This window comes from Mytilus californianus, unplaced genomic scaffold, assembly GCF_021869535.1.
Source record: "Mytilus californianus isolate M0D057914Y unplaced genomic scaffold, xbMytCali1.0.p SCAF_4, whole genome shotgun sequence".
In the NCBI taxonomy this organism is placed as follows: domain Eukaryota; kingdom Metazoa; phylum Mollusca; class Bivalvia; order Mytilida; family Mytilidae; genus Mytilus; species Mytilus californianus.
The window spans coordinates 99,282,898-99,309,647 of record NW_026262690.1 but is presented as its reverse complement, the minus strand read 5'-3'; the positions used below and the strand labels follow the sequence as shown (position 1 = coordinate 99,309,647).

Genomic DNA, 26,750 nt, shown 5'->3' with positions numbered 1-26,750 from the left:
TCGATGTGGCCACAGGCCTGGACCACGCTAAATATTGTTGCAAACTGAGTCAAAGTGTCAAACAATCAAAATAAGAGTAAAATTACTTAGGTCGACGCCTGTGGCCAATGCGAAAGTTAACCAGGAAGTGTGAAATTCTTTAAGAATTTGGACATTTTGAGCGTTCCGGTTTGATTCCGGGTATTAAGTCACATTAATGATGTCACAAAAATACTATTTTATACTATAATAACAAATAACGATATACGTAGATATGTTTTAGCAATAAAGGATCCACCTTGTTTCTCTTTTATTTTTTGTCACCTCACAGGGCCAATATCGGCACTTCGTGGTCATACTCCTAACTACACCCAACTGTCACTATCTTTCTCTGCTTCTGTAGCTAAAACTGCTCAGTTTATATGTGTTTTCAAATGTAAAGAGAATATATTTTTATTGAACATAAACATGAAAGGTCAGAGAGCCAGAATTTACATCTTGGGAAGAAAGAAATAAAAAATTGTCAAAAACAGTGTACCACTGAAAAACGAGCACAATTTGAATGTTAAAAGTCTCAAAGTAATTTACAGTTTGTTATAAATTCCCATGGTTATAAACCAGATCGTTTCACAATGGTTCAGGTTGTCTGAAGTTGATCATGGTCACAAAGGCAGTAAACCATGGTTGTCAAATTGACCATGGTCACAAAGGCAGTAATCAATGGTTGTCAAATTGACCATGGTCAACCACAGTTGATTAGAGCATGTTAAGTGAAAGAAGATGACGTTTGTAATAATTATTTACTCTGATGTTTTGATATTTGAAATATGTTAATTGTCATTCAATAGAAGATAAATTATTACTACACAGCATTTTAAAAAAGGACATGAAATAAACATATCTTTATATCATGCATTATTTTTATTGCTTTAATTGTGTAATCCAAGATATATTTTATATTCATGGATTAAAGAAGAAAAATACACAAAATTCAGGTTTTTCACAGTACTTTATATCCAGGATATATTTTATGTTTCCAGGATTATTTTTTTTTAAATTTCACACAAAATTCTGGTTTATGTTTTCCCGTTTCAATTAGAATGGGATCCCGGCTTCAGACAGTTATCCCGAATGGGATCCCAGTTTCAGATATTTATCCCGAATGGGATCCCGACTTCAGATGCTTATCCCGCCAATTTCACCGGGATTTCATTGGGATCCTGATGGATCCCGTCTTCATTTTCTCTTGGGTATTCATTAAAAAAAGGGGGATTTTCCAGTTTTTGGACAATAACTCAAAAATGCTTTAAGCAGTTTTCATGAAACTTTGGTGAATTGTTTATATCTATTGACGTAAGCTCACTTTCGATTATTATAAATTTTAGATTTGACGTTTCAGATTGATTCATAAAAAAGGGGGGATTTTCCAGTTTTCGGACAATGCTTTGAGCAGTTATCGTGAGACTTTGGTGACTGGTTTATATCTATTAAGATAACCTCCCTTTAGTTTTTCATGAATTTCTGGTATGACATTGAGAAGTTATTGAACTTTATTCTTTGAAAAAGCGATAGGCGTATCATGTGCTCATGGCGCAGCTGTTTATTAATATTGTAATTACAATTCTTCTGGAAAAAAAATGACCACAGGCAAGTTATGTGATCTACTCTGAAACTACATGTCCAATTAACCTCAAAATTTGCAGTCAGCATGGTATACATGTATTTCATCTTCATATAACAACGTTGGGCAGCTACCTCCCAAGAATTGTCTTAGCGGGAACAAATTTCAATGGTGTACAGTTTTTCTCGGAAAAAATGGACCAAATTCTTGTGTCCGCTACTTCACTAAAACTACATGTCCAATTGACCCCAAACTTTGCAGCCACAAGGATATACATGTAATTCATCTAATTTTCACAATGTTGTGCAGCTACCTCCCAAGAATTTTCGTAGAGAAATTTCAATGCCGTAAAAATCGCTTGCTAGCTCAGTAAATCTCAGTGAATCCTACAATAAAATGTCTGCTCCTAGATTAAAATACAAATCTGTGCTACAAACTGCTGCTGAAAAATGTACATTGTATAAAAATAATCGATAAAAGTGTTTTAAAAGTACACAGGATCAATTAAATCCAAAGCATGCACTGCTCGTGAACTCAAATCACCTAAAAAGATATAAATATGCTAAGTTTTCGCTATTATAAACCACCCTCTCAACCACAATCTGGCGCAAGAGACGCGCACAGGACCTGAAATAGAATTAACTTTCCAAACTAAATATAGAAACTTAACCAACACAATAATATGGTCCCTTGTATGAAAATGAGGACTTGGGTCCCTCCCCTCTTTTTATTAAGGGGGTAATATTAAACCTGTTTCTTTCTGTTACTTGTGGTTTTTTCTCTTTCTCTCTCCTTGTAATGTGAACAATTGACTGGTAGACGTTAAAACATTCATTGAACAAAACAAAAAAACATACATACATTACATACACACACACACATACATACACACACAAACAAACAAAGCAATCAATCATGTTTCAAAGGGGAAAGACCGTTTACAATTGCTTTTTCAAAGCAATTGATTTATATTTAGGTCTTTCCACTTTTCTGAGGAAAGACCTATTGTATTTGTTCTGATTATTATTAGGTCTTTCCACTTTTCTGTGGAAAGACCTATTGTATTTGTTCTGATTATTATTTTTTTCTTCCCCCAAATTTTGTTATGGCGTAAAATTTTTGTTTCGCAATATGTCGCTAAGATATTTCTTATATATAGTATCATACAGTTTATGCGCTTTTTATTTTCACCCACTCTAAGCCGAACAATTTTCTTTGTAAGAGTTATCTCCCTATTCCCTGTTTATCAAGTGTGTGCATCTCCTTCGTAACAATAAAAGATATCGACAAAATTCTTTTTCTAAATTGTTCGTTACATCCTCAGGAATTTTTGGCTAATTTGGATCGATGCGATTCAATGAAATTTTAATGGAGTTATCTACCTTTACCAAATAAATTTGTTGGTATGTTTTTTTAACTCATTAACCGTTAACCGTATAACCCTGGAATCTTTTTATTTGAGGTCCCTAGGTCCTAACTTAGAAAATGAGGTCAAGGTCAAAGGTCAAGGTCAAGTTCTCAATTTTGACTTTTCCTTGTTTTTGCATTTTTTAAACACTTTTTAAGATATATATGAAACAACAAGTTCAAAATGTTTGCTTTATTGTAATGAAGATATGTTACATTTGGTTTGAAACAATCTAATGGCATCTTATAGGAGTAAGTGCCCCGGAAATGTCCAATTATAAGGTTAATTGATTATTACTTCAACTTGGTTCATTATAAAGCCATATGACCTTTTACAAAAGGTTGGATGACATATGACCTTGAAAAATGACAACAGGAAGTGACCTTGAGAAACCGGAAGTAGCCATTTTTGAACTTTCTTCATGGAAAAGTACTCGGAATCCATACATTTTGTAATTTTAATACATTAACTTATCACTGAAGACTAGAAATGACTTTCGATAAACCGCAAGTGGCCAATTATCTCCTGGTTTACAAGCAAAAGTATATAGAAACTATATATTTTTGGAATCAGTGTAAAAGAAACTATTATATGAGACCAGAAGTGACATTTACTTCACCGGAAGTAGCTAATTATCTCCCTTATTTCACTCAGAAGTATATAGAAACCACTTATTTATCGCATCAGTATGAAGAAACTGATGATAAGATGCCAATTTTAACTTTGAGTAAACACGAACTAGCTTCTTTTCAATAAATTTAAAAATTGCTGTGGAAAGACCGTCAATTGTTCTCTGAACAATTGGTTTTTAATTTTTTTTTTTTTTCTTCTGCCAGATTTCGTTCTTGTATGTAATTTTTGTCGCAACATGTTGCTTAGATATTTGGTATATGTTATCGAACAGTTAATGCGCTTTTTATTTTGACCCTGCTTAACCGAACAATTTTCTTTATAAGAGTTATCTCCCTAAACATTGTTTTTCTTGTGTGCGCATCTCCTTTGCAACCAAAAAAGAAAGCAACAAATTTATTTTTCCAAATGGCTCGTTAAATCCTCAGGATGCTTCGAGGTCCTTGGTCCACCAAAAAGAAAATGGTGTCAAGGTCAAAGGTCAAGGTCATTTTCTAAATTTTGTCCTTAGCTTGTGTGTGTCTCTTATCTTATACTATAAAAGCTACATATAAAAGAACTGATGCTAATTGTTTGGGTTGTTGAGATGAACAAATGGTCTGAAGCGATCTGATGATGTCTAATAAATAAGAGTTATTGCCCCTTAAATGTTAAAATTAATGGTAAATCGAATATAATTTCATTGCGAGCGTCTTTTGCAAAGAGTTGGGTGACACATGACCTTGAAATATATCAACCGGAAGTAGCTATTTTTGCACTAATTCGAGGGAAAAATACATAGAAACCATATATTTTAAAAATCAGCATACAATAACCTTTTATTGACACTGGAAGTCACCTTATGTAAACAGGAAGTAGCTAATTATCTCCCTTATTTTAAATAGAAGTATATAGAAACCATTTATTTTCGGAATCAATGTAAAGTAAGCTATCTTATAGCACCAGGTGTGACCTTCTGTAAACCGGAAGTGGCTGATTATCTGCCTTATTCCAAGTAAAAGTACATACAAACTATATATTTTTGGAATCAGCGCGTAGCAAGCTGTCATGAGGCCGTTAGTGCCATTTTCTTTACTGGAAGTTGCAAATTATTTCCCTTATTTCAGAAATTAGTATATAGAAACCATATATTTTTTGAATCAGTATGAAGAAACCTATGTTTAAATGCCAATAGTAAATTTAAGTAAACCGGAAGTAGCATCTTATCAATTGTATTTATATTTAATGTGGAAAGACCTTTTTTTTTCTTCCGCCAAACTTTGTTCTTGCGATAAATTTTTGTTTCGCAATATGTCGCTTAGATATTTTTTTTAATGTATCATATAGTTTATGTGCACTAAATTTCACCCTGCTTAGCCGAAAATTTTCTCTGTAAGAGTTATCTCCCGATTCACTGTTTATCTTGTGTGTGCATCTCCTTCATAACAAAAAAGAAACTGACAAAATTCTTTTTCTGAATTGTTCGTTACATCCTCAGAAATTTTTGGCTATTTGGATCGAAGCAATCCAGTGACATTTTACAGGAGTTATCTACCCGTAACTATTTATTATATCTGTATGTCAGTGTAATTCATTAACCGTTAGCTGTAAAGACCTAAGGACTTTTGATTTGAGATCCTTGAGTCATAACTTGGAAAATCAGGTCAAGGTCATATTCTAAATTTTCCCTTTGATAGTGTGCGCATCTCCTCTCAAACTATGAAAGCTAGATACAAAAGAATTGATGCAAAATGTTTGGGTTGTTGAGAGGAAGAAATGGTATATTTGGTCCAAAGCTATCTGATGATATCTTATTGGAGTTATTGCCCCTAAAATGTTAAAATTTAAGGTAAATTACTTCATTCTGGTACATGATAAAGCCATATTGTCTTTTTCAAAGGGTTGAGCAACATATGACCTTGAAAAATATCAACCGGAAGTGACCTTGTGCAAACCAGAAGTAGCTATTTTTGCAGTAATTCATGGGAAAAATACTATATATTTTTAAAATCAACATACAATAACCTTTTAATGACACCTAATGTCGCCTTTTGAAAACCGGAAGTAGCTAATTATCTCCCTTATTTGATAGAAAAATATATAAAACCATATATTTTCGGAATCAGTGGAAAGTAAGCTATCATATGAGACCAGAAATGACATTTTCTTAACCGTAAGTAGCAAATTATCTCCCAAGTTTTAGTCAAAAGTATATAGAATCTATATATTTTTTTAATCAGTATGAAGAAACCTATGATTGGATGCCAATAGTAACTTTGGAATTATATATTTTTGTCGCCTGTATATGTTCATGATGTTGTATGATTTTATTGGTCATATGATTCTCTATTGCTGCAATTTTTTGTTTCCTGTTTGAAATAGATTCTCTAAATTGTCCTCCGTCATAAATATGAATGAAGTATTTGCCACTGGACGTTCGTCAAACAACTATCAATCATAACTCCTCTAAAGTTACAGTACAATTATGACTTTAAACATGATTAAATAAATGATTAAACATGTTCAAATCTTTTGAGAAGATATTTACGCGTCTATTATTTCACTTTTTGGGAAAAAGGACAAAAAAAGGATAATTAATATCAAAGAAACGCAACATTTTACTACATGAGTTGTTTGTCTCATGATGATGGATGACTGTTTAACGTCCATTGGCATGTTAAATGCATATTCCGGACGAGAACATGCTAATTTGCGCACATTGCCTCTAGACTCTGGTATCTAGAGTATACAAGACATAATCTGGACATCACACATGGAGTCCAGAATTGAGGAGCTTCTCTTGAAGATGCAGCATTTATCCCACATGCCATGGACGAAAGTGACAGTGAGCAGAGTGTAGTTGAAGAATAGAATATTAATTTTATCATTGTTAGGTAGCTGTCACATTGAAGTTTATCTCAGAATTCCTCTTGTTCATCTTTTTGAAACCTATTTGTTTATATCGTACTTTTTGTAACTAAGCAAACTTTTTGAAAACTCTTAAAACATGTTTACAGGTTAATATAACATATCCATGAGAAATAGTTCATATTTCATTTCACTTTAAAGAAAACAAACATTGTGGAGAGTTGTCTCATTGGCAATCATACCACATCTCCTTTTTATATATAGAGGAAAATAATTGATCTTGTATATTAATTATAGTCATAGATAATACATTACTTGAATGGACGCAGCTTACATACACTTATATTGTTACAATCAACGCCAAATAAAAAAAAACTGATATTCATAGATTTGTATTAGTTTTAAAATGAATCCATGCACGTCATTCGGTATCTGGTTGAAAGTTGTCTTCTTTGCAATAATATCACATCTTCTTTTTTTCATACGGATTGAGGCATGAATCTGTTTAATTTGACCAAATGATGATAAAAATAATAACAAAGTACACTCGAACTTTTTTCGAGATAGAATGATAGTTGTATGTGGAATACCGGAACACTTTAACCACGAGCAAGACTAGTTAAGATTACACGATAAAAACTAATTAAGAATAAATTGACTATTGTGAAAACCTTGAAAAAGAATTTCAGTTTAAAACTTAAAGGGGCTTTAGCTGTCAAATTCATGTTCACTAATTTGACTCAAATTCTCATATTCGACTTATAACATACTACATGTATGCATAAAAATAAAATCTCAAATTGTTTAAACTATGCTGTAAAAAAAAAAAGAAAGACAAAAATCTCATAGCATATCAATATGAGAAAAAACGTTATACAGTCTAAAAAAATCAATCACATAGCTTCAAAATCAAAAATGTTTAAATTAAATTTAGTTTTGAAATAATAGTCAGTTTTGAATTGCATATCTGTAAACAAAATCTTTTTTTTTTACTGGCATGCTAGCTTCCACTTACCGAGAGTTGGCAAAATAGCATATTTTCAATTTAGGCAGCACCGGCAAAATAGCCACTGCCTTTAAACTATTACTTTGTCTAGTAAAAAAGTTCTGGGAAAATAAAACTAGAGGCTCTCAAGAGCCTGTGTCGCTCACCTGACTCTACTTTGGTTTTAGAAATCATGTAAAGATAGATAAAAATCATAACAGATACCCAAATAATGATTGAGGCCAAATTTTGATTAATATTGGTCCCGTTATTTAATAAAATATCCTGGTGGCCATCTTGAACAGTAAATCGACTGCAAAGTAACAACACTTGGTCAGCAACTCATAAGGAACATTCATGCCATGTTTGGTTCCATTCCATTCAGTGGTTCTCTAAAAGAAGACAAATGTATGTATTTCCCATAGGGTCCTATGTTAAACTAAGTCCCCCGCTGGCGGCCATCTTGGATGATGGACCGACTGCAAAGTAACAACACTTGGTCAGCACCTCATTAGGAACATTCATGCCATGTTTGGTTTCATTCCATTCAGTGGTTCTCTAAAAGAAGACATTTGTATGTATTTCCCATAGGGTCCTATGTTAAACTAAGTCCCTCGCTGGCGGCCATCTTGGATGATGGATTGGCTGCAAAGAAACATCACTTGGTCAACACCTCATAAGGAACATTCATGCCATGTTTGGTTCCATTCCATTCATAGGTTCTCTAAAAGAAGACATTTTGTATGTATTTCCAGTAGGGTCCTATGTTAAACTAAGTCACCCACTGGCAGCCATCTTGGATGATGGATCGGCTGCAAAGTAACAACACTTGGTCAGCACCTTATAAGGAACATTCATGCCATGTTTGGTTTCATTCCATTCACTGGTTCTCTAAGAGAAGACATTTGTATGTATTTCCCATAGGGTCCAATGTTAAACTAAGTAACCCGCTGTCGGCCATCCTGGATGATGGAGTGACTGCAAAGTTACAACACTTGGTCAGCACCTTATAAGGAACATTCATGCCATGTTTTGTTTCATTCCATTCAGTTGTTCTCTAAAAGAAGACATTTCTATGTATTTCCCATAGGGTCCTATGTTAAACTAAGTCCCCCGCTGGCGGCCATCTTGGATGATGGACCGACTGCAAAGTAACAACACTTGGTCAACATCTCATAAGGAACATTCATGCCATGTTTGGTTCCATTCAATTTATTGGTTCTCTAAAAGAAGACATTTTTATGTATTTCCCAAAGGGTCCTATGTAAAACTAAGTCCCCCGCTGGCGGCCATCTTGGATGATGGATTGGCTACAAAGTAACAACACTTGGTCAGCATCTCATAAGGAACATTCATGCCATGTTTGGTTTCATTCCATTCAGTGGTTCTTTAAAAGAAGACATTTGTATGTATTTCCCATAGGTCCTATGTTAAACTAAGTCCCCTGCTGTCGGCCATCTTGGATGATGGACCGACTGCAAAGTAACAACACTTGGTCAGCACCTCATAAGGAACATTCATGCCATGTTTGGTTTCATTCCATTCAGTGGTTCTCTAAAAGAAGACATTTGTATGTATTTCCCATAGGGTCCTATGTTAAACTAAGTCCCCCGCTGGCGGCCATCTTGGATGATGGATCGGCTACAAAGTAACAACACTTGGTCAGAACCTCATAAGAAACATTCATGCCATGTTTGGTTTCATTCCATTCAGTGGTTCTCTAAAAGAAGACATTTGTATGTATTTCCCATAGGGTCCTATGTTAAACTAAGTCCCCCGCTGGCGGCCATCTTGGATAATGGATCGGCTACAAAGTAACAACACTTGGTCAGCACCTCATAAGGAACATTCATGCCATGTTTGGTTTCATTCCATTCAGTGGTTTTCTAAAAGAAGACATTTGTATGTATTTCCCATAGGGTCCTATGTTAAACTAAGTTCCCCGATGGCGGCCATCTTGGATGATGGATCGGCTACAAAGTAACAACACATGGTCAGCACCTCATAAGGAACACTTATGCCATGTTTGGTTTTATTCCATTCAGCGGTTCTCTAAAAGAAGTCATTTGTATGCATTTCCCATAGGGTCCGTTGTTAAACTAAGTCCCCCGCTGGCGGCCATCTTGGATGATGGATCGGCTACAAAGTAACAACACTTGGTGAGCACCTCATAAGGAACATTCATGCCATGTTTGGTTTCATTCCATTCAGTGGTTCTCTAAAAGAAGACATTTGTATGTATTTCCCATAGGGTCCTATGTTAAACTAAGTCCCCCGCTGGCGGCCATCTTGGATGATGGATCGGCTACAAAGTAACAACACTTGGTGAGCACCTCATAAGGAACATTCATGCCATGTTTGGTTTCATTCCATTCAGTGGTTCTCTAAAAGAAGTCATTTGTATGCATTTCCCATAGGGTCCTATGTTAAACTAAGTTCCCCGATGGCGGCCATCTTGGATGATGGATCGGCTACAAAGTAACAACACTTGGTGAGCACCTCATAAGGAACATTCATGCCATGTTTGGTTTCATTCCATTCAGTGGTTCTCTAAAAGAAGTCATTTGTATGCATTTCCCATAGGGTCCTATGTTAAACTAAGTTCCCCGCTGGCGGCCATCTTGGATGATGGATCGGCTACAAAGTAACAACACTTGGTCAGCACCTCATAAGGAACATTCATTCCATGTTTGGTTTCATTCCATTCAGTGGTTCTCTAGAAGAAGTTCAAAATGTAAAAAGTTTACGCCGACGACGGACGACGCCGGACGACGGACGCCAAGTGATGAGAAAAGCTCACTTGGCCCTTTGGGCCAGGTGAGCTAAAAAGGATTCATTGAACCATATGAAAGGATTATATTTCAATTTTTACAGATGACTACATATTTCATGCGCTTTAGGTACAATTAGAGATAGCAGTACTATGTAATGTGGTCAGTGAAGTATGAATGACAGTATTATATGAAACTATTGTTCATTGAAGTGTTTAATTCTGAATGTTGCTTTGAGGGTAAACATGTAATCCCCCGGAATGAGAATGACGTTTTTGAGTGCACGTGTGGTTCTGGTGTCTGGTGATTTTTGTACAATTGTAATGTGTTCTATGATTATTGAAGTACATGTAATGATATTTACTGTCTATACACAATGTTTATCTTTATCTGTGTTTTCATCTTTTACTTCTTTACTAGAAAATAAAGTGTGTTTAAGTGAATCACGGTTTTCTTTCCAAATACACATAAGATGATGTGGTGTGATCAACTATCCTCATACTTTTTTACGACTGTACTTTGCTCGCCAAGATATTTTACAGCTTTCAATCTAAATTTCTTCTGCCCAATAGAAGACATTCATTGCTTACGTTTTAAAATCCTTAATTTAATCTATCTTATAGAATTATGTTTGTTTGCATAGTCTCTGCAATTTCTATTTCGTGAATATCAATACAGAAAACGAGTATTCGGGCCACTTATACACAATTTAATTGAAGCGCTTATGTGCAGCTTAAATCTTAATATTAGTAAGTTTCTGTTAATAGAACTTTAAAAAAAAAACAAGATATATGGACGAGATTCACGAAATATTTTGTGAAAAAACATCTTGATTATAAAGTTACTAGAACCTTAGTGAAAACAATTGTAACGTTACACGCAAATGGCTGAAATGCCATTGTACCTATGTCTTTACTGACGCCCTGGAAAATTATACAAACACAGTTACAAGTCTAATGGTGATCGTTTTATGAACTACACTAGTTAGTGATCCTTCTGCAGTAATTTCATCAATTTCTGAGACAGGGCCGTTTTAACCCTTTGTGGCCCTACTCCTTTGGGACTTTTACAAACTGAAAGTTGGAACTTACTTTCAGTATTCAATTTCTACTAGTTTTTTAACAGTGGTACACTGTCAAACTATTATTCATTTCTTTCAAAGACGTAATTTCTGACTCTCTCTCCAAGTTCATAAATCTGCCTTTCTTTATCATTATACGGCATATTTTAAGAACTTGAAAACATTTCAGATTAATGATAATGATCCTGTTGTTGTTTTGTCACCGGAACACATGCGATGTCATGGTCAATTATTATCACCAACCATTAACTAGGATTCACTCAGAGTGAAACATTTAAATGACTTGGAACAAAAGCCACGTGATGTGACAAAATGTTATTTCGCGCTTAAAGTTCAAGTGAAGAGATTGATGTCCAGGATTGTCAGGTAAAGCAGATTTGTTATCAGATAAGTATAGTTACAGGAAATCTGTTTGATATTTTGTTTATAAGATATGAAAATTGTTACGGTATTTGATATGGCTTTCATTAATTGCACGCATCAGAAAGTGGTCTTTGTCTGTCAGCATCTTGATGTCAGCATAAAAAATAAACTGCTTCGCTGAGTGCAGCTGGATACGCCCGCAGAGGTCCAACCCTGAACAGTTGGGGCAAAAATGGACACAATATTCAAGCTTGATACAGGTCTGAATTTGGATTGTAATTAAATATTTGACATATTATAGGTTTCTGAATAAATGTATAGTCAAAGAACTTGAAATTGGTTATATGAATTGAATTTATATTCAATTAAAGATTTCTTGCTGTTGTGCAATACACTGTGCTGTTGCGCAATACTTAGTAAATCTGTTGTCAGACTATAAACAAATAAAGTTCAATTAATTCTCAATGTCATATTAGAAATTTATGAAAATGTAAAGGGAGCTTACATCAATAGATATAAACAATTCACCAAAGTTTCATGAGAACTGCTGACAGCATTTTTGAGTTATTGTCCGAAAACTGGAAAATCCCCCCTTTTTTAATGAATAAAACCCCATAACTCAGAAATAATAAATGAAAAATTTATAAAATTCTAAACAGAGCTTACATCAATAGATATAAACAATTCACCAAAGTTTTATGCAAATTGGTTAAAGCGTTTTTGATTTCATGTCCGACATGTTGACGACGGACGGACAGGGCTCCGTAACAAGTAGACGATCTGTTTCAAGATAATTGAAGATTGTAGGAAACATGCATGGTTGAATATGGTAGGAAGCATAGTTGACCATGGTTGGACATTTAACGTTTTTAACATGATAATTCCAGTATATCCTGCTGGGATTTATTTCGGGATCCCCCCTTTTTTTCCAGGAATCCCAGTAAATTCCAATCAAAATCCCACAATATCCCAGTATATTTCCACTGGGATTTATTTCAGGATCCCGATTTTTTTCTGGGAATCCCAGTATATTCCAATCAAAATCCCACAATATCCCAGTGGGATCCCAGTATATTTCCACCAGGAATCCGCTTCTTTTGCGGGAATCCAAAAATTTTATCCCAGTGGAATCATCCCATCAGAATTCCAGTGGGATCCCAGATTTATTTTCTCTTGGGTAAAACCCAATAACTCAGAAACGCAAAATCTAAAATTTATAAAAATCAAAAGGGGGCTCATGTCCATATATATAAGCAATTCACCAAAGTTTCTTGCAAATTGGTCAAAGCATTTTTGAGTTATTGTCCAAAAACTGGAAAATCCCCTTTTTGTAATGAATATAACCCCAGAACTCAGAAACGTCAAATTCATAATTTATAAAAAACGAAAGGGAGCTCAGGTCAATAGATACAAACAATTCACCAAAGTTTCATGCAAATTGGTTAAAGCGTTTTTGAGTTAATGTCCAACATGTTGACGACAATTTTTGCTGATTTCAATGTTTATGGTCAATCTACTTTTTTTTTTTTTTTTTAGGTCAAAGGTCAAAGCCACAATGACTTAATCTTACTGACAAATCACCTTCCCATAATGCATCTGCACACTTAGTTTGGTTAACCTTAGTTCTCAAGAGAACTGTTATGCCTAAAACACAAATAGCTATAAATAAAGGTCAATGTCAGATTGACTGGATTTTGCTATTGGACACTTCTAAATACAGTTTTGTCAATCTAAGTACTGTTATCCACTTTACAGGTTGCATTTCTGAAAATTTAGACAATGCAATTTCCCATAGGAACTCCATTTGCAGCTAAAACTGTGCCACTTTTACTATGAAGTTTCATAAAAAATTATATCCTAGAATGGAAAGTTGATATGCACTACTATTTAATTCAAAGGTCAAAACATAGCGCTGTGCGGCATATTTTCAACATTTAAATGCCCCGAACTTGTTAGAGTTTAAACTTATACTAAAATTCTGTACTACCCCTACCTTCACGTTGTGCCTACTTCAGAACTCAATTTTCACCGCAACAATATGTTTTTATACTGGTAACATTCCCAAGTTATGTCTCTATGAGATGAAACATAGAGATCATATCTGGGAACCAGTACGTAAACAAACCGAAATATCTATGAATATTATATATCTCCCCAAAAGAGCTGTATTTTTAAAGTGCAACCTACACAAATCACACATTGTTTTACTATTAAAATCAAGGTCAGATTGGCTTACTTTCATGAAAGACCCACCCCTGTCCCATGATGCATACCAAGTTTGGTCAACCTAAGTACTATGGATCAAAAGTTATCCACTGTACAAAAATCAGACAATGTTTACTATCATCGGGGCAAAAGGTCAAATTCAAGGTCAAGTGACCTGACTTGGTATACGACACCCCCCAATCCCATGATGCATCAGCATATTTAGTTTGGTCATCCAAATTTCTATAGTACCAAAGTTATTTGCAGGACACTAATCAGAGTTTTGCTATCAGAGTGACCCGACTTTGGTATATGACACATCCCCAGCACATGATGAAACAGCATGCCAAGTTTGGTTAACCTTAGTTTTTATGGTACAAAAGTTATGAGCGGAACATGGATTGGACAAGGATTTACTTTAATAGGGGTCATAGGTCAAAGTCATGGTCAGACTGACCTGACTTTGGTATAATATGATATCCCCCAGCCAATGATGCATCTGCATACCAAGTATAACCAACCTGCATTCAATTTTTAAAAGTTCAGATTTTTTTCAATTTGCACATTTTCTTGAAAATGAACCTTTCAAGTGCATATCCAATTTTTTTTATAAGGGAAAATTTATGCGTGACTTGTGTTTTAGACCACCTCTATGCTGGTTATTTCCACCTTTTCAATTATTTCTTCTTAGTGAATGTTTCTCTTAATATAAACAACTATTTCATAAGCTGTTGACATGCCTGCCAACTTTTGAAAATTCCCATGGGGTTTTTAGTGCATGACACAATTTTCAAAGGTTACAATTTTTGGCGGCATTTTTGTGTGCACTGTTTTGTACTCCATTTACATAAATGGTGTCATATCTTTTTATTTTCTTATGGTATACTGATGATAACTTAATAAACCCTTTTCTTCTTTTCATTTGCCTGATTCTTGTACTTATATTATTGTGTATAAAATAAATTACATGAAACTTAAGCTCAGCTAGAATACCAGTTTAAAAATATGGACAAAGAAGGATATTTATCTGATTCCCTGTGAAAATTTAAAGACAGTACTTTCAATTATTTGATAATTTAATAATAGGAATGACAACAAGATAAACATTCCTTGCATGCTTTGATTTGTCATTCAGGCAATCATGGTCAGTGTTCTGCACTCTATTAGTCTATATTGCAGACTTCACAAAAGGCATGTGATATACCCATCAATGAATTTGTCAATCTGCCACACTTTTCTTCTTAAGCTGCATAAGAACCTTCTTGCAGATGAAAATTTGTCAACCATAGTCACGATTTTTACAATTCTGAAATACAGACAGAGTATTACAACTCAAAAGTTCCAAACAAGTTCAAATTGTTTCCATGTTTGTAATGCCACATAATCATGGGAAACATCGATTTTGATTGGCTGATAATGATCATCTCCCTTGGGAAAAGTTTAAATCGGGAACTAACAAATTTTACATGTAGAATTTCACAAAAACTGTGTTTGAAAGCTTTTTTTCAAATCACTATCGTGCAATCAGAACATGGAGTCAAAGTCCTGTAGTTCACACCTAAATTGTGAAGGTTGGCAGGTAAGTGTTGGAAATCTTTTCTATTGGTATGATTTAGTATGAAATTCCCCTGGAATATATTACTTTGTATATCAATTTAACACACTGATGTATTGTGCCGCATGAGAAGATAAAATTTAGTGTCCTAAAACTGAACCTTTTTACAAAATTCTAGGCAACAAATTATAGACCAATTTCTGTACTTCCTGTTTTATCAAAACTTTTAGAAAAGCATGTTTCAAAACATTTGTATGATTATCTAAAAAGACTTAATCTTTTACACCTAGCACAGTCTGGGTTTAGACAAGAACACTCTTGCCAAACTGCCCTTATCAATATCATAGATAAATGGGTACAGGAGGTGAATGATGGTAATATCAACTTAGCAGTCCTATTGGATTTTAAGAAAGCCTTTGATGTAGTACATCATGATATTCTCTGTAAAAAACTTTAAATTTATGGATTTGGCAATGCTGCTGTTTCTTTTTTCAAATCCTATTTGAATGAAAGAACTCATCAACTACAAGTTGGTAATGCTCATTCTGAAAAACTTAATATCAAGAATAGTGTCCCAAGGCTCCATATTAGGGACTCTTTTGTTTTTTTTTATACATAAATGACCTTCCTATCAATATGAAAAATTGTCACACTGACTTATGTGCTGATGATTCAACTTTACATATTTCTGGTAGTTGTTATCAACTCTGCAGTCAAAGGTACAAGAAGATTTGCATGGTGTTGACAATGGTTGAGGAATGGTGTAATGATAACAATATGTTCATCAATAAAAATAAAACAAAATATATGATTATTGGAACAAAGCAAAAAGCAATGCCACATTACAGTGAAAGTTGTTTAACTATTAACAATCAAGTGACACAATCTTCCACGTATGCGAAAATTTCTTAGGCATTAAAATTGACCCTTCCCTCACATGGACAAACTAAATTGATTTGATCTGCTCAAAAATTATATCTAGGCTATATCTACTATTAAAGATTAAGAAATTTCTAAATCTAGACTGCAGAAAATTATTTTATAATGGTAATATCTTACCACTAATTGATTATTGTTGTATAGTGTGGAGTAGTTGTAGCAGTGAGGGTTTAAAAAGGATATTAAAATTACATAAATGTGGATAGTGTCCACATGTGGACACAGATGATGCCCCCGCTTGCATATCATATAGTTATAAAGGGACATAACTGAAGAACGGTAAAAGTGACGCTACCCAAATTTGAACTTGATCTGAGTTTTGTGGTAATAAGCATTGTGTGTAAGTCTCATAACATTTGGTTGAGGCTAACTTAAGTAGAGAACAGAAACTAAAAATTCAGCAATTTTTCTATTTGTAAACAGGCATAACTCTAGAACGGTTGTGTTTAAGTTTTATAACATTTGGTTGAGACAAACTAAAGTAAGAGAATGGAAACAAATAATCCAGCAATTTTTATGTTTATAAAGGGACATAACTCAAGAATGGTAAAAGTGTCGCCACCAAATTTCGTACTTAATCTGTATTATGTAGTAATAAGCATTGTGTATAAGTTTCATAACATTTGGTTGAGGCAAACTAAAGTTAGAAAACGGGAAAAAAAAATTTGTACTTGATCTTAGTTTTGTGGTAATGAATATTGTGTATAGGTTTCATAATGTTTGGTTGGGGCAAACTTAAGTTACAGAATGGAAACTAAAAATTTTGCAATCTTTCAGTTTATAAAGGGGCATAACTCAATAATAGTTAAAGTGACACTACCCAAATTCAACTTGATCTGTGTTTCATCAGTGGAAGTCAAAATTAAACATTGCATTGTATAAAGCATTGATTGTAGTTGATTCAACTATAATCATGGACAAAGGAAGATAACTCCAATTTTAATAAAATGCTTCGCTGGGGCGCAGCTTGATACGACCGCAGAGGTTGAACCCTGAACAGTTGGGGCAAGTATGGACACAACATTCAAGCTTGATACAGCTCTGAATTTGGATCATTATTAAATATTTGACACAGCATAGGTTTCTGACACAGAAAGAATGTGGTCTAAGAACTTGAATTTTTTTAATTTACCTATTATGGTCCAATGTCCAAAATCAAAATACATGGTTAGATTCAGCATATCAAAGAACCCCATATATTCAATTTTTGTTAAAATCAAACAAAGTTTAATTTTGGACCCCAACTTGGACAAACTTGAAAACTGGGCCCATAATCAAAAATCTAAACACATGTTTAGATTCAGCATATCAAAGAACCCCAAGAATTCAATTTTTGCTAAAATCAAACTAAGTTTAATTTTGGACCCTTTGGACCTTAATGTAGACCAATTTAAAAAACAGGACTTAAAATTAAAAATCTAAATACACAGTTAGGTTTGGAATATCAAAGAACCCCAATAATTCAATTTTTGATGAAATCAAACAAAGTTTAATTTTGGACCCTTTTGACCTCAATATGAACCAATTTGATAGCGGGGCCATCAAATAAAAATTCTAAATTCATGGTGAGATTCAGCATATCAAAGAACCCCATATATTCAATTTTTGTTGAAATCAAAAAAAGTTTAATTTTGGACCCCAACTTGGACCAACTTGAAAACTGGGCCCATAATCAAAAATCTAAACACATGTTTAGATTCAGCATATCAAAGAACCCCAAGAATTCAATTTTTGTTAAAATCAAACTAAGTTTAATTTTGGACCCTTTGGACCTCAATGAAGACCAATTTAAAAAACCGGACCCAAATTAAAAATCTAAAAACACGGTTAGATTTGGCATATCAAAGAACCCCAATAATTCAATTTTCGATGAAATCAAACAAAGTTTAATTTTGGACCCTTTTGACCTCAATATGAACCAATTTGATAGCGGGGCCTACAAATAAAAAATCTAAATACATGGTTAGATTCAGCATATCAAAGAACCTCATATATTCAATTTTTGTTGAAATCAAACAAAGTTTAATTTTGGACCCCAATTTGGACCAACTTGAAAACTGGGCCCATAATCAAAAATCTAAATACATGTTTAGATTCAGCATATCAAAGAACCCCATATATTCAATTTTTGTTGAAATCAAACAAAGTTTAAATACTGGACCCTATCTTGGACCAACTTGAAAACTGGGCCCATAATCAAAAATCTAAACACATGTTTAGATTCAGCAAATCAAAGAACCCCAAGAATTCAATTTTTGTTAAAATCAAACCAAGTTTAATTTTGGACCCTTTGGACCTCAATGTAGACCAATTTAAAAAACAGGACCCTAAATTAAAAACCTAAATACACAGTTAGATTTGGAATATCAAAGAACCCCAATAATTCAATTTTAGATGAAATCAAACAAAGTTTAATTTTGGACCCTTTTGACCTCAATATGAACCAATTAGATAACGGGGTCCACAAATAAAAAATCTAAATACATGGTTAGATTCAGCATATCAAAGAACCCCATATATTCAATTTTTGTTGAAATCAAACAAAGTTTAATTTTGGACCCCAATTTGGACCAACTTGAAAACTGGGCCAAAAATCAAAAATCTAAATACATGTTTAGATTCAGCATATCAAAGAACCTCATATATTCAATTTTTGCTAAAATCAAACAAAGTTTAATTTTGGACCCTTTGGACATTAATGTAGACCAATTTGAAAACTGGACCCAAACTTAAAAATCTAAATACACTGTTAGATTCGGCATAACAAATAAATAAATGTGATCAAAGATTTTACAAATCTAATGCGCCATACTGTGCAATTAAAGATTACTTCTTGAAATTTTTCAATATTTGAAATTTGAAAAAAAAATAATATTTGAAGAATAATTCTTTTTAATTTCTGAAATCTGAAATGAGAAAAAATTGGCCCCCCACAATTTCTTTTTATCCCCCCCCCCCTTTTTCCCCCAAAAAAATTCTTTCCCTCAAGATATGGTCATAATCTCAATTCAAATTTCCAATGGAGTTGGCAACCATAATTACCCATTTAAATTTACCATAGTGCTAACTTAATCTATTTTATAATAGAATTAATAAAAATATAGTGTCAAATCTTTCATATGGATTTTTTTGTAAAAAAAAAGGATGAAAACATTTGCAGATATTTTTACTGGTCTTCCTTTATAAATATGCATTTCTTTAAACATAATTTAAAAGCAGTGTAAGGGAAGTAACCAAAACGTTGTATTTGGATTACCTCCCTTACACTGTTTTAGATTATCTTTATTGTTCATTAACCATTACTTTATACATAATTTAAAAGCAGTGTAAGGGAGATAATTTCAATGATGTATTTGATTTATCTCCCTTACACTGCTTTAAATTATGTTTTGTACTAAAGTATTTGTCCATTAACCAGGACAACCTTGTTTTTCCCCCTTTTTTGCCCCTAATTCCTAAACGGTTTGAGCCATAACCCCCCAAAGCAAATCCTAACCATACCTTTGTGGTATGGAAACTTGTAGTATTATTTCAGAGAGATCCATACACCGTTCCACAGTTATTGTCTGGAAACTAGAAAATTCTCATTTTTGGCCCCTTTTTGGCCCCTAATTCCTTAACTGTTGGTACCATAACCCCCAAAATCAATCCCAACCTTCCTTTTGTGGTATTTAACCTTATGGTCAAATTTCAAAAAGATCCATTCACTTAAACTAAAGTTAGAGTGCGAAAACCAATATGTATTCGGACGACGACGCCGGACAAAGACGACGACGACGACGACGCCAGCGTCATACCAATATACGACCACAAAATTTTTTTGCGGTCGTATAAAAATTACTTGATATTTAGAAGAAAATAAAAATTTTGCAATTTTTCCATTTATAAAGGGGCATAACTCTAGAACGGTTAAAGTGACGCCACCAAAATCCAAACTTGATCTGTGTTTTGTAGTAATAAGCATTGTGTATAAGTTTCATAACATTTGGTTGAGGCAAACTTAAGTTAGAGAACGGAAACTAAAAATTTTGCAATTTTTCCATTTATAAAGGGGCATAACTCTAGAACAGTTAAAGTGACGCCACCAAAATTCAAACTTGATCTGTGTTTTGTGGTAATAAGCATTGTGTATAAGTTTCATAACATTTGGTTGAGGCAAACTCAAGTTAGAGAACGGAAACCAATTTTGGGACGTACGTACAGACGGACAAGGGTAAAACTTAATGCCCCCACCGCTACGGTGGGGGCATAAAAATAGAGCTGCTAGAATAATACTAGAAACAGACCATTTCGCTCCTTCTGAGCCCTTATTTAAATTGGATGACAGTTGAACAGAGAATAAAATATCACAAGTTTGTGATGACATTTTAGTGCATCAAAAATTATGCCCCATCATATCTTACTAGCAAGTTTCATTATGTTTCAGACAGAAATCCATACCCCTTGAGAAATGCTGTTCAAGGAAACCTCATACTCCCTAAACCAAAAATAGAATTGTTCAAGAAATCTTTTATGTGTTCTGGACCATTCTTGTGGAACAATTTGCCTATATTTTATGAAGCATTACAAATGTTAATACACAATGCTTATTACCACAAAATGTTAATCTTTCAAATACAAAATAATCACTTATTGAAATTAACCAGTTGAAAAAATATTGAATATTAATTATTTCATCATGTTTATTTTTTCATAACATTTTATGCAGTTGTATTGAACATTATCATACTTGACTTTTATACTAATGTATGCCATGTATATGTTTGCATTTTTCATTATGCTTTTTCTATGATAAGGGCCTGAGGGAAGATTAGTTATATAGCTAACTGTGTAACTCTCTTAAAATAAAGAACAGAGTTCCAATGTTCCCCATGTTGCACATATTTTATCTATCCAAGGTACAAGGGCAATAACTAAATAAATTGGGAATGTGTCCACGGGACACAGATTATCTTGAGGGTTATTAACTTTGTTAGACTTGTGAAAGAAAATAACATCTTGCTAGTTGAGATGCTTTATGATTCGTAAGATAAATAGATACGTAACAATAGCGATACGTTACATTACAAAAGTGTGCGCGAAAGTACAGGAAACAATTACATAACATAACATACTAAAGTCTCTTGGACTATATTCACGACACAGATGATGCCCCATTTGCATAAACGTTACAAAGGGACATAACTCAAGAACGGTAACAATGACGTTACCCAAATTCGTACTTGATTTGAGTTTCGTGGTAATAAGCATTGTGTATAAGTTTCATAACATTTGGTTGAGGCAAACTCAAGTTAGAGAACGGAAACTAAAAATTTTGCAATTTTTCCATTTATAAAGGGGCATAACTCTAGAACGGTTAAAGTGACGCCACCAAAATTCAAACTTGATCTGTGTTTTGTGGTAATTATCTTTGTGTATAAGTTTCATAACATTTGGTTGAGGCAAACTCAAGTTAGAGAACGGGAACCAATTTTGGGCCGTACGTACGTACAGACGGACAAGGGTAAAAGTTAATGCCCCCTCTGCTAGGGCGGGGGCATAAAAAATAATTTCATCTATATTGAGAATATGTTCGACTTATTTTGAAGACCCCTTTAGATCATTACTTCATCATCCTCTCGTTTTACTTATCATTATTACTAGTGTCTTTACTGAAGATGGACAAGTAATGGATTTAAAAATACACCCACAAAAGAGGAAAGGTTTGCCCTTGCTGTTTTTTTGTCACAATTCTTCATCGACTCCTTCTTTTCCCTTTTCCCTTGTTGTTTGTCAGTCCCCCCCCCCCCCCCCCCCCATGATACTATGAAAGCACTTTTGAGATCCAGGTTTCTGATCAGAATCATCACAGTGTTTGTAAAACACGTGGTTTTCAATGTATTAAGTACCATCATTGTTTTTGTTTCTTTCCCCTCCTCAAAAAGTACCTTTCATGTTTAAAATGTCTGACAATAAAAAAGTCCGAAAAATATACTTGAATAAACTGTACAGTAAAGACAGCAAAAAATCTGGGATTTGTTGACAAGTAAAATTTTATGAAATTCCTAATTTTAAAAAAAATTTTGACTAGCCCGTCTGACTACTGTGATGAAAACTTTACTAGCCCTCCCTAAATTTAACTAGCCTCGGGCTAGTGTCGAACCCTGATAACAAGGCGTAGATTCTTTAATTCAGTCACGGACCCGCGATGTCTCGGGTGTGTTCTAGTTTTACAGATGGAAACATCATAACATTAGGCATCTTCATACAATAGTATGAGGCATCCAGGTCTTCTAACTCCTAAAATATTAAGCTTTTTACAAATAGTTTATGCTACAGTTGCCCCTGTATTAACATACCTATGTCTCGCATTTTGCAATTTTGGTCGTAGACCAATCAAAAAACCATGCATGCCATAACTTGAAGGTTAGTCAGACCTGTCTGTTTATTTCTGCAAGGATTAATGTAACATAAAAATGGCTCTTTTAGCAATTTTCATCCAATGCAAGACAAATATGACAAAAAGTTCGTTTTTATGGAGCAGGGCAAATGCGTCATCTCTTAAGTGCCAACACACAGAAATTATGCTATAAATTTACCTGGGAAACTTTCCAATTTTTTACCATTCAGATAATAACCTATCCCAATCTTGATCTCTTTAAAGATGTCCAAAATGTCAAGCTTTGTTATGGCAATCCTGAAATAAAATAAAAAGATCCTAGTAGGTTACATTGCTCAGTTTTCATTTTCATTTCAAATTTTCATCAAAATTCAAATATTAATTCATTGAAATACCATTTTCCCATTTAGTTTTCATAAAATACATCAATTATGCAACAATTAATCTATCTATAAAAGGTAGATTAATTTTATCAATTTTCTTCTTCTGGAATCTCCATTTATTTGAAAATTGCCCCCCTTCTTTCAGAACAATTGTAAGTTCCTGAGTTTTCTTTCACAAGCTGGTTACATTCAGGTGAGTACACGTCATATTTTTTTGTCATTTAAAAAAAAAAAGAAGCCTTTCTTTTCAGAACCAGAAAGGACACACACACAAAAAAAAGAGAAATATTCCTGTAAATATTACCCAGTATGGACAAAAGCTTTCGATTGTATACGGCCAAGTGGTGCGAAATAGCTCACTGCAATTTATGCAAGTTTAAGATTTTGTCAAAAGTAGCTTAAGCTTGCCTTTAGTTACCAGTCAGTAATGCAGAATTTGAAAGGATAATTTCAACATGAAAAAATAAATTGCTTCACCGAGCGCAGCTGGATACGACCGCAGAGGTCCAACCCTGAACAGTTGGGGCAAAAATGGACACATCACGCTTGATACAGGTCTGAATTTGGATTGTAATTCAATATTTGACACATAATAGGTTTCTGACACCGAATAACTATAGTCAAAGAACATTTTGCTTTTGTGCAATACACTATGCTGTTGCGAATTGACCTCCATCCCCCTTTTTAAAAAAAAAAAAAAATTTGAAGGATTTTCTTTTTGATTTTTGAAATCTTGAGAAAAAATTGTCCCCCCCCCCCCAATTTTTTTACCCCCCCCCCAATTTTTTTTAACCTCCCCCTCCCCTTTTTCCCAAAAAAAAAAATTCTTTCCCTCAGTCATGGTCATAATTTCAATTCAAATTTCCAATGGAGTTTGCAACCATAATAACCCAATTAAATACATCATAAAAGTCTTAAAATAGAAAATGACATACATAATCATAGCCAAAATTAATTTACCTTAATCAGCATTTTTAAAATTATTAAAATAATAACTTCTAAAAAAAATTGACAACTAATCACCTCAAGACAATACAATAATTCTTTATACACAATTTAAAAGCAGTGAAAGGGAGGTAATTCAAAGTTGTGTTTGAATTACCTCCCTTACCCTGTAATTTGTACTTAAGTGATTGTCCATTGACCAGGACACCCTTGTTTTTCTCACTTTTTTGCCCCTAATTCTGAAACGGTTTGAGCCATAACCCCCCAAAGCCAATCCTAACCATCCATTTGTGGTATGGAAACTTGTGGTATAATTTCAAAGAGATCCATACACCGTTCCACAAGTTATTGTCATGAAACTAGATCTAGAGGATCTCAAGAGCCTGTGTCGCTCACCTGTATTTACTGATGCTTTGGAAATCATGTAAAATAAGGTTAAAATCATAATTAATAGTATTAGATATTAGATATTATAATGATATCTAAGATAATAACAATGAAATGCTCCGCTGGGCGCAGCTTGATACGACCGCAGAGGTCAAACCCTGAACAGTTGGGGCAAGTATGGACACAACATTCAAGCTTGATACAGCACTTAATTTGGATTGTGATTATATATTTGACACAGCATAGGTTTCTGACACAGAATGAATGTGGTCTAAGAACTTAAAATTTTTTAATCTACCTGTTCAAACCATATCATTATTATTTGCTTTTATATATAAATCAGAAATAACCAATTTAAAATGGAAAACTTTAAAGAAAAAAAATGAAAAAAAATCCCTCCCCCAAATTTTTTGAACCCCCTTATGATTCATCACCCCCAAACTCAATCCCAGCCTTCCCTTTGTGGTATGGTACCTTGCAGTACAATTTCAGAGAGATCCATACACTTGAACACAAGTTATTGTCTGGAAACTAGAAAAATGCTTGTTTTTTGGCCCCAAATTCCTAAACGTTTAGGGCAATTACCCCAAACTCAAACCCAGCTTTCCCTTTGTGATATGGAACCTTGTAGTACAATTTCATAAAGATCCATGCACTTAAACACAAGTTATTATCCTGAATCTAGAAAAATGCTTGTTTTTTGCCCCTTTTTGGCCCCTAATTCCTACAATTTTGAGGTAATTACCCCCAAATTTAATCCAAGCCTTCCCTTTGTGGTATGGTACCTTGCTGTACAATTTCAGAGAGATCCATACACTTGAACACAAGTTATTGTCTGGAAACTAGAATTTTTTTTATTTTTGGCCCCTTATTCCTAAACGTTTTGGGCAATTACCCCCAAAATCAATTCCAGTTTTCCATTTGTGATATGGAACCTTGTAGTACAATTTCAGAAAGATCCATACACTTACACGCAAGTTATTGTCATGAAACTAGAAAAATGCTTGTTTTTTGCCCCTAATTCCTAAAATTTTGAGGCAATTACCCCCAAAATCAATCCCAGCATTTCCTATGTGATATGGAACCTTGTGGTACAATGTCAGAGAGATCCATACACTAACACACAAGTTATGTCTGGAAGTTACAAAAATGCTTATTTTTGGCCCCTAATTCCTGATCTGTTGGTACCATAACCCCCAAAATCAATCCCAACCTTTATTTTGTGGTATTGAACCTTATGGTAAAATTTCATAGAGAGACATACATTTAAACTAAAGTTAGAGTGTGAAAACCAATGTGTCTTCGGATGACGACGACGACAACGCCAACATCATACCAATATACGACCGCAAAATTTTTTTGTGGTCCTATAATAAACAGCTGCGCCATGAGCACATGATACGCCCATCGCTTTTTCAAAGAATAAAGTTCAATAACTTCTCAATGTCATATTTAGAGAAATTTATGAAAAACTAAAGGGAGATTATCTTAATAGATATAAAGTATTAAACCAGTCACCAAAGTTTCATGAAAACTGCTCAAAGCACTTTAAAGATATTGTCTGAAAACTGGAAAATCACCCCTTCTTTATGAATAAAACCCCATAACTCGGAAACGTAAAATCTAAAATATATAAAAATCGAAAGGGAGCTTACATCAATATATATAAACAATTCACCAAAGTTTCATGAAACTTGCTGAAAGCATTTTTGAGTTATTGTCCGAAAACTGGAAAATTCCCCTTTTTTTAATGAATAAAACCCCATAACTGGGAAACGTAAAATCTAAAATTTCTAAAAAAAGACGTAAAAATAAGATAGGGAGGGAAACTAAAACATCAGCTTTTTTATTTAGACTATAGACTCAGTTTAAGTATTTGTCATGAACTGGTTTACGAGCATGAGGAATAAAACTGATATTATTTCATCTCTATGAAAAATAAGAGATATAATCATATACAGAAAACATAATTGTCTTTCTTGGTATTATGATATTTTTTGGTTGCTGCCACATTGTTATTTAACCAACAAAGCCAAACATGGCATCAAAAACTGGACATAACAAGATACAGCTTTCAACACTGAGCTGGTGCCAATATGAAAAGCTCAGTAGAACAGATAACATGAAATTAGGTAAAATATTGCAATTTTTAAAATTTTAGACTGTTCATTCAGAAATTTCTGGGTGCATTTATTATTGGGATCAATTATACTCATAATGTTGTTAACAATTAAAATAATGCTATGGAAATTTAAAATGCAACATTAACTAT

The 26,750-nt window shown here is 33.9% G+C and overlaps 1 protein-coding gene and 2 long non-coding RNA genes across 9 annotated transcripts in view; 1 reads left to right on the top strand and 2 right to left on the bottom strand.

Moving 5' to 3' along the window:
• The window catches only part of LOC127698964 (adenylosuccinate synthetase isozyme 1-like), a 269,886-nt gene that overhangs the window by 14,084 nt on the left and 229,052 nt on the right, over window positions 1-26,750 (bottom strand). For 2 of the 3 annotated variants that reach the window (XM_052202747.1, XM_052202748.1), the window contains exon 11: window positions 22,963-23,060. In XM_052202747.1, the coding sequence (XP_052058707.1) occupies window positions 22,963-23,060 (98 nt within the window). Of the gene's footprint in view, window positions 1-14,984; window positions 15,197-22,962; window positions 23,061-26,750 lie in introns of those variants that run through there. The other variant, XM_052202749.1, reaches the window with a different exon arrangement.
• Window positions 1-26,750, top strand: part of LOC127699011 (uncharacterized) — a 314,933-nt gene that overhangs the window by 84,527 nt on the left and 203,656 nt on the right. For 2 of the 3 annotated variants that reach the window (XR_007980998.1, XR_007980997.1), the window contains exon 2: window positions 24,629-24,724. This is a non-coding gene — a long non-coding RNA (uncharacterized LOC127699011). Of the gene's footprint in view, window positions 1-24,628; window positions 25,216-26,750 lie in introns of all 3 variants that reach the window. The other variant, XR_007980996.1, reaches the window with a different exon arrangement.
• Window positions 7,604-10,296, bottom strand: LOC127699021 (uncharacterized). 3 transcript variants are annotated; one of them, XR_007981009.1, is made up of 2 exons: window positions 9,638-10,296; window positions 7,604-9,471 (listed from the first exon to the last, which is right to left on the bottom strand). It is a non-coding gene; the product is annotated as an uncharacterized LOC127699021 (long non-coding RNA). The 3 variants fall into 3 exon arrangements; XR_007981010.1 differs by having other exon boundaries at window positions 7,604-9,305; XR_007981011.1 differs by having other exon boundaries at window positions 9,804-10,296.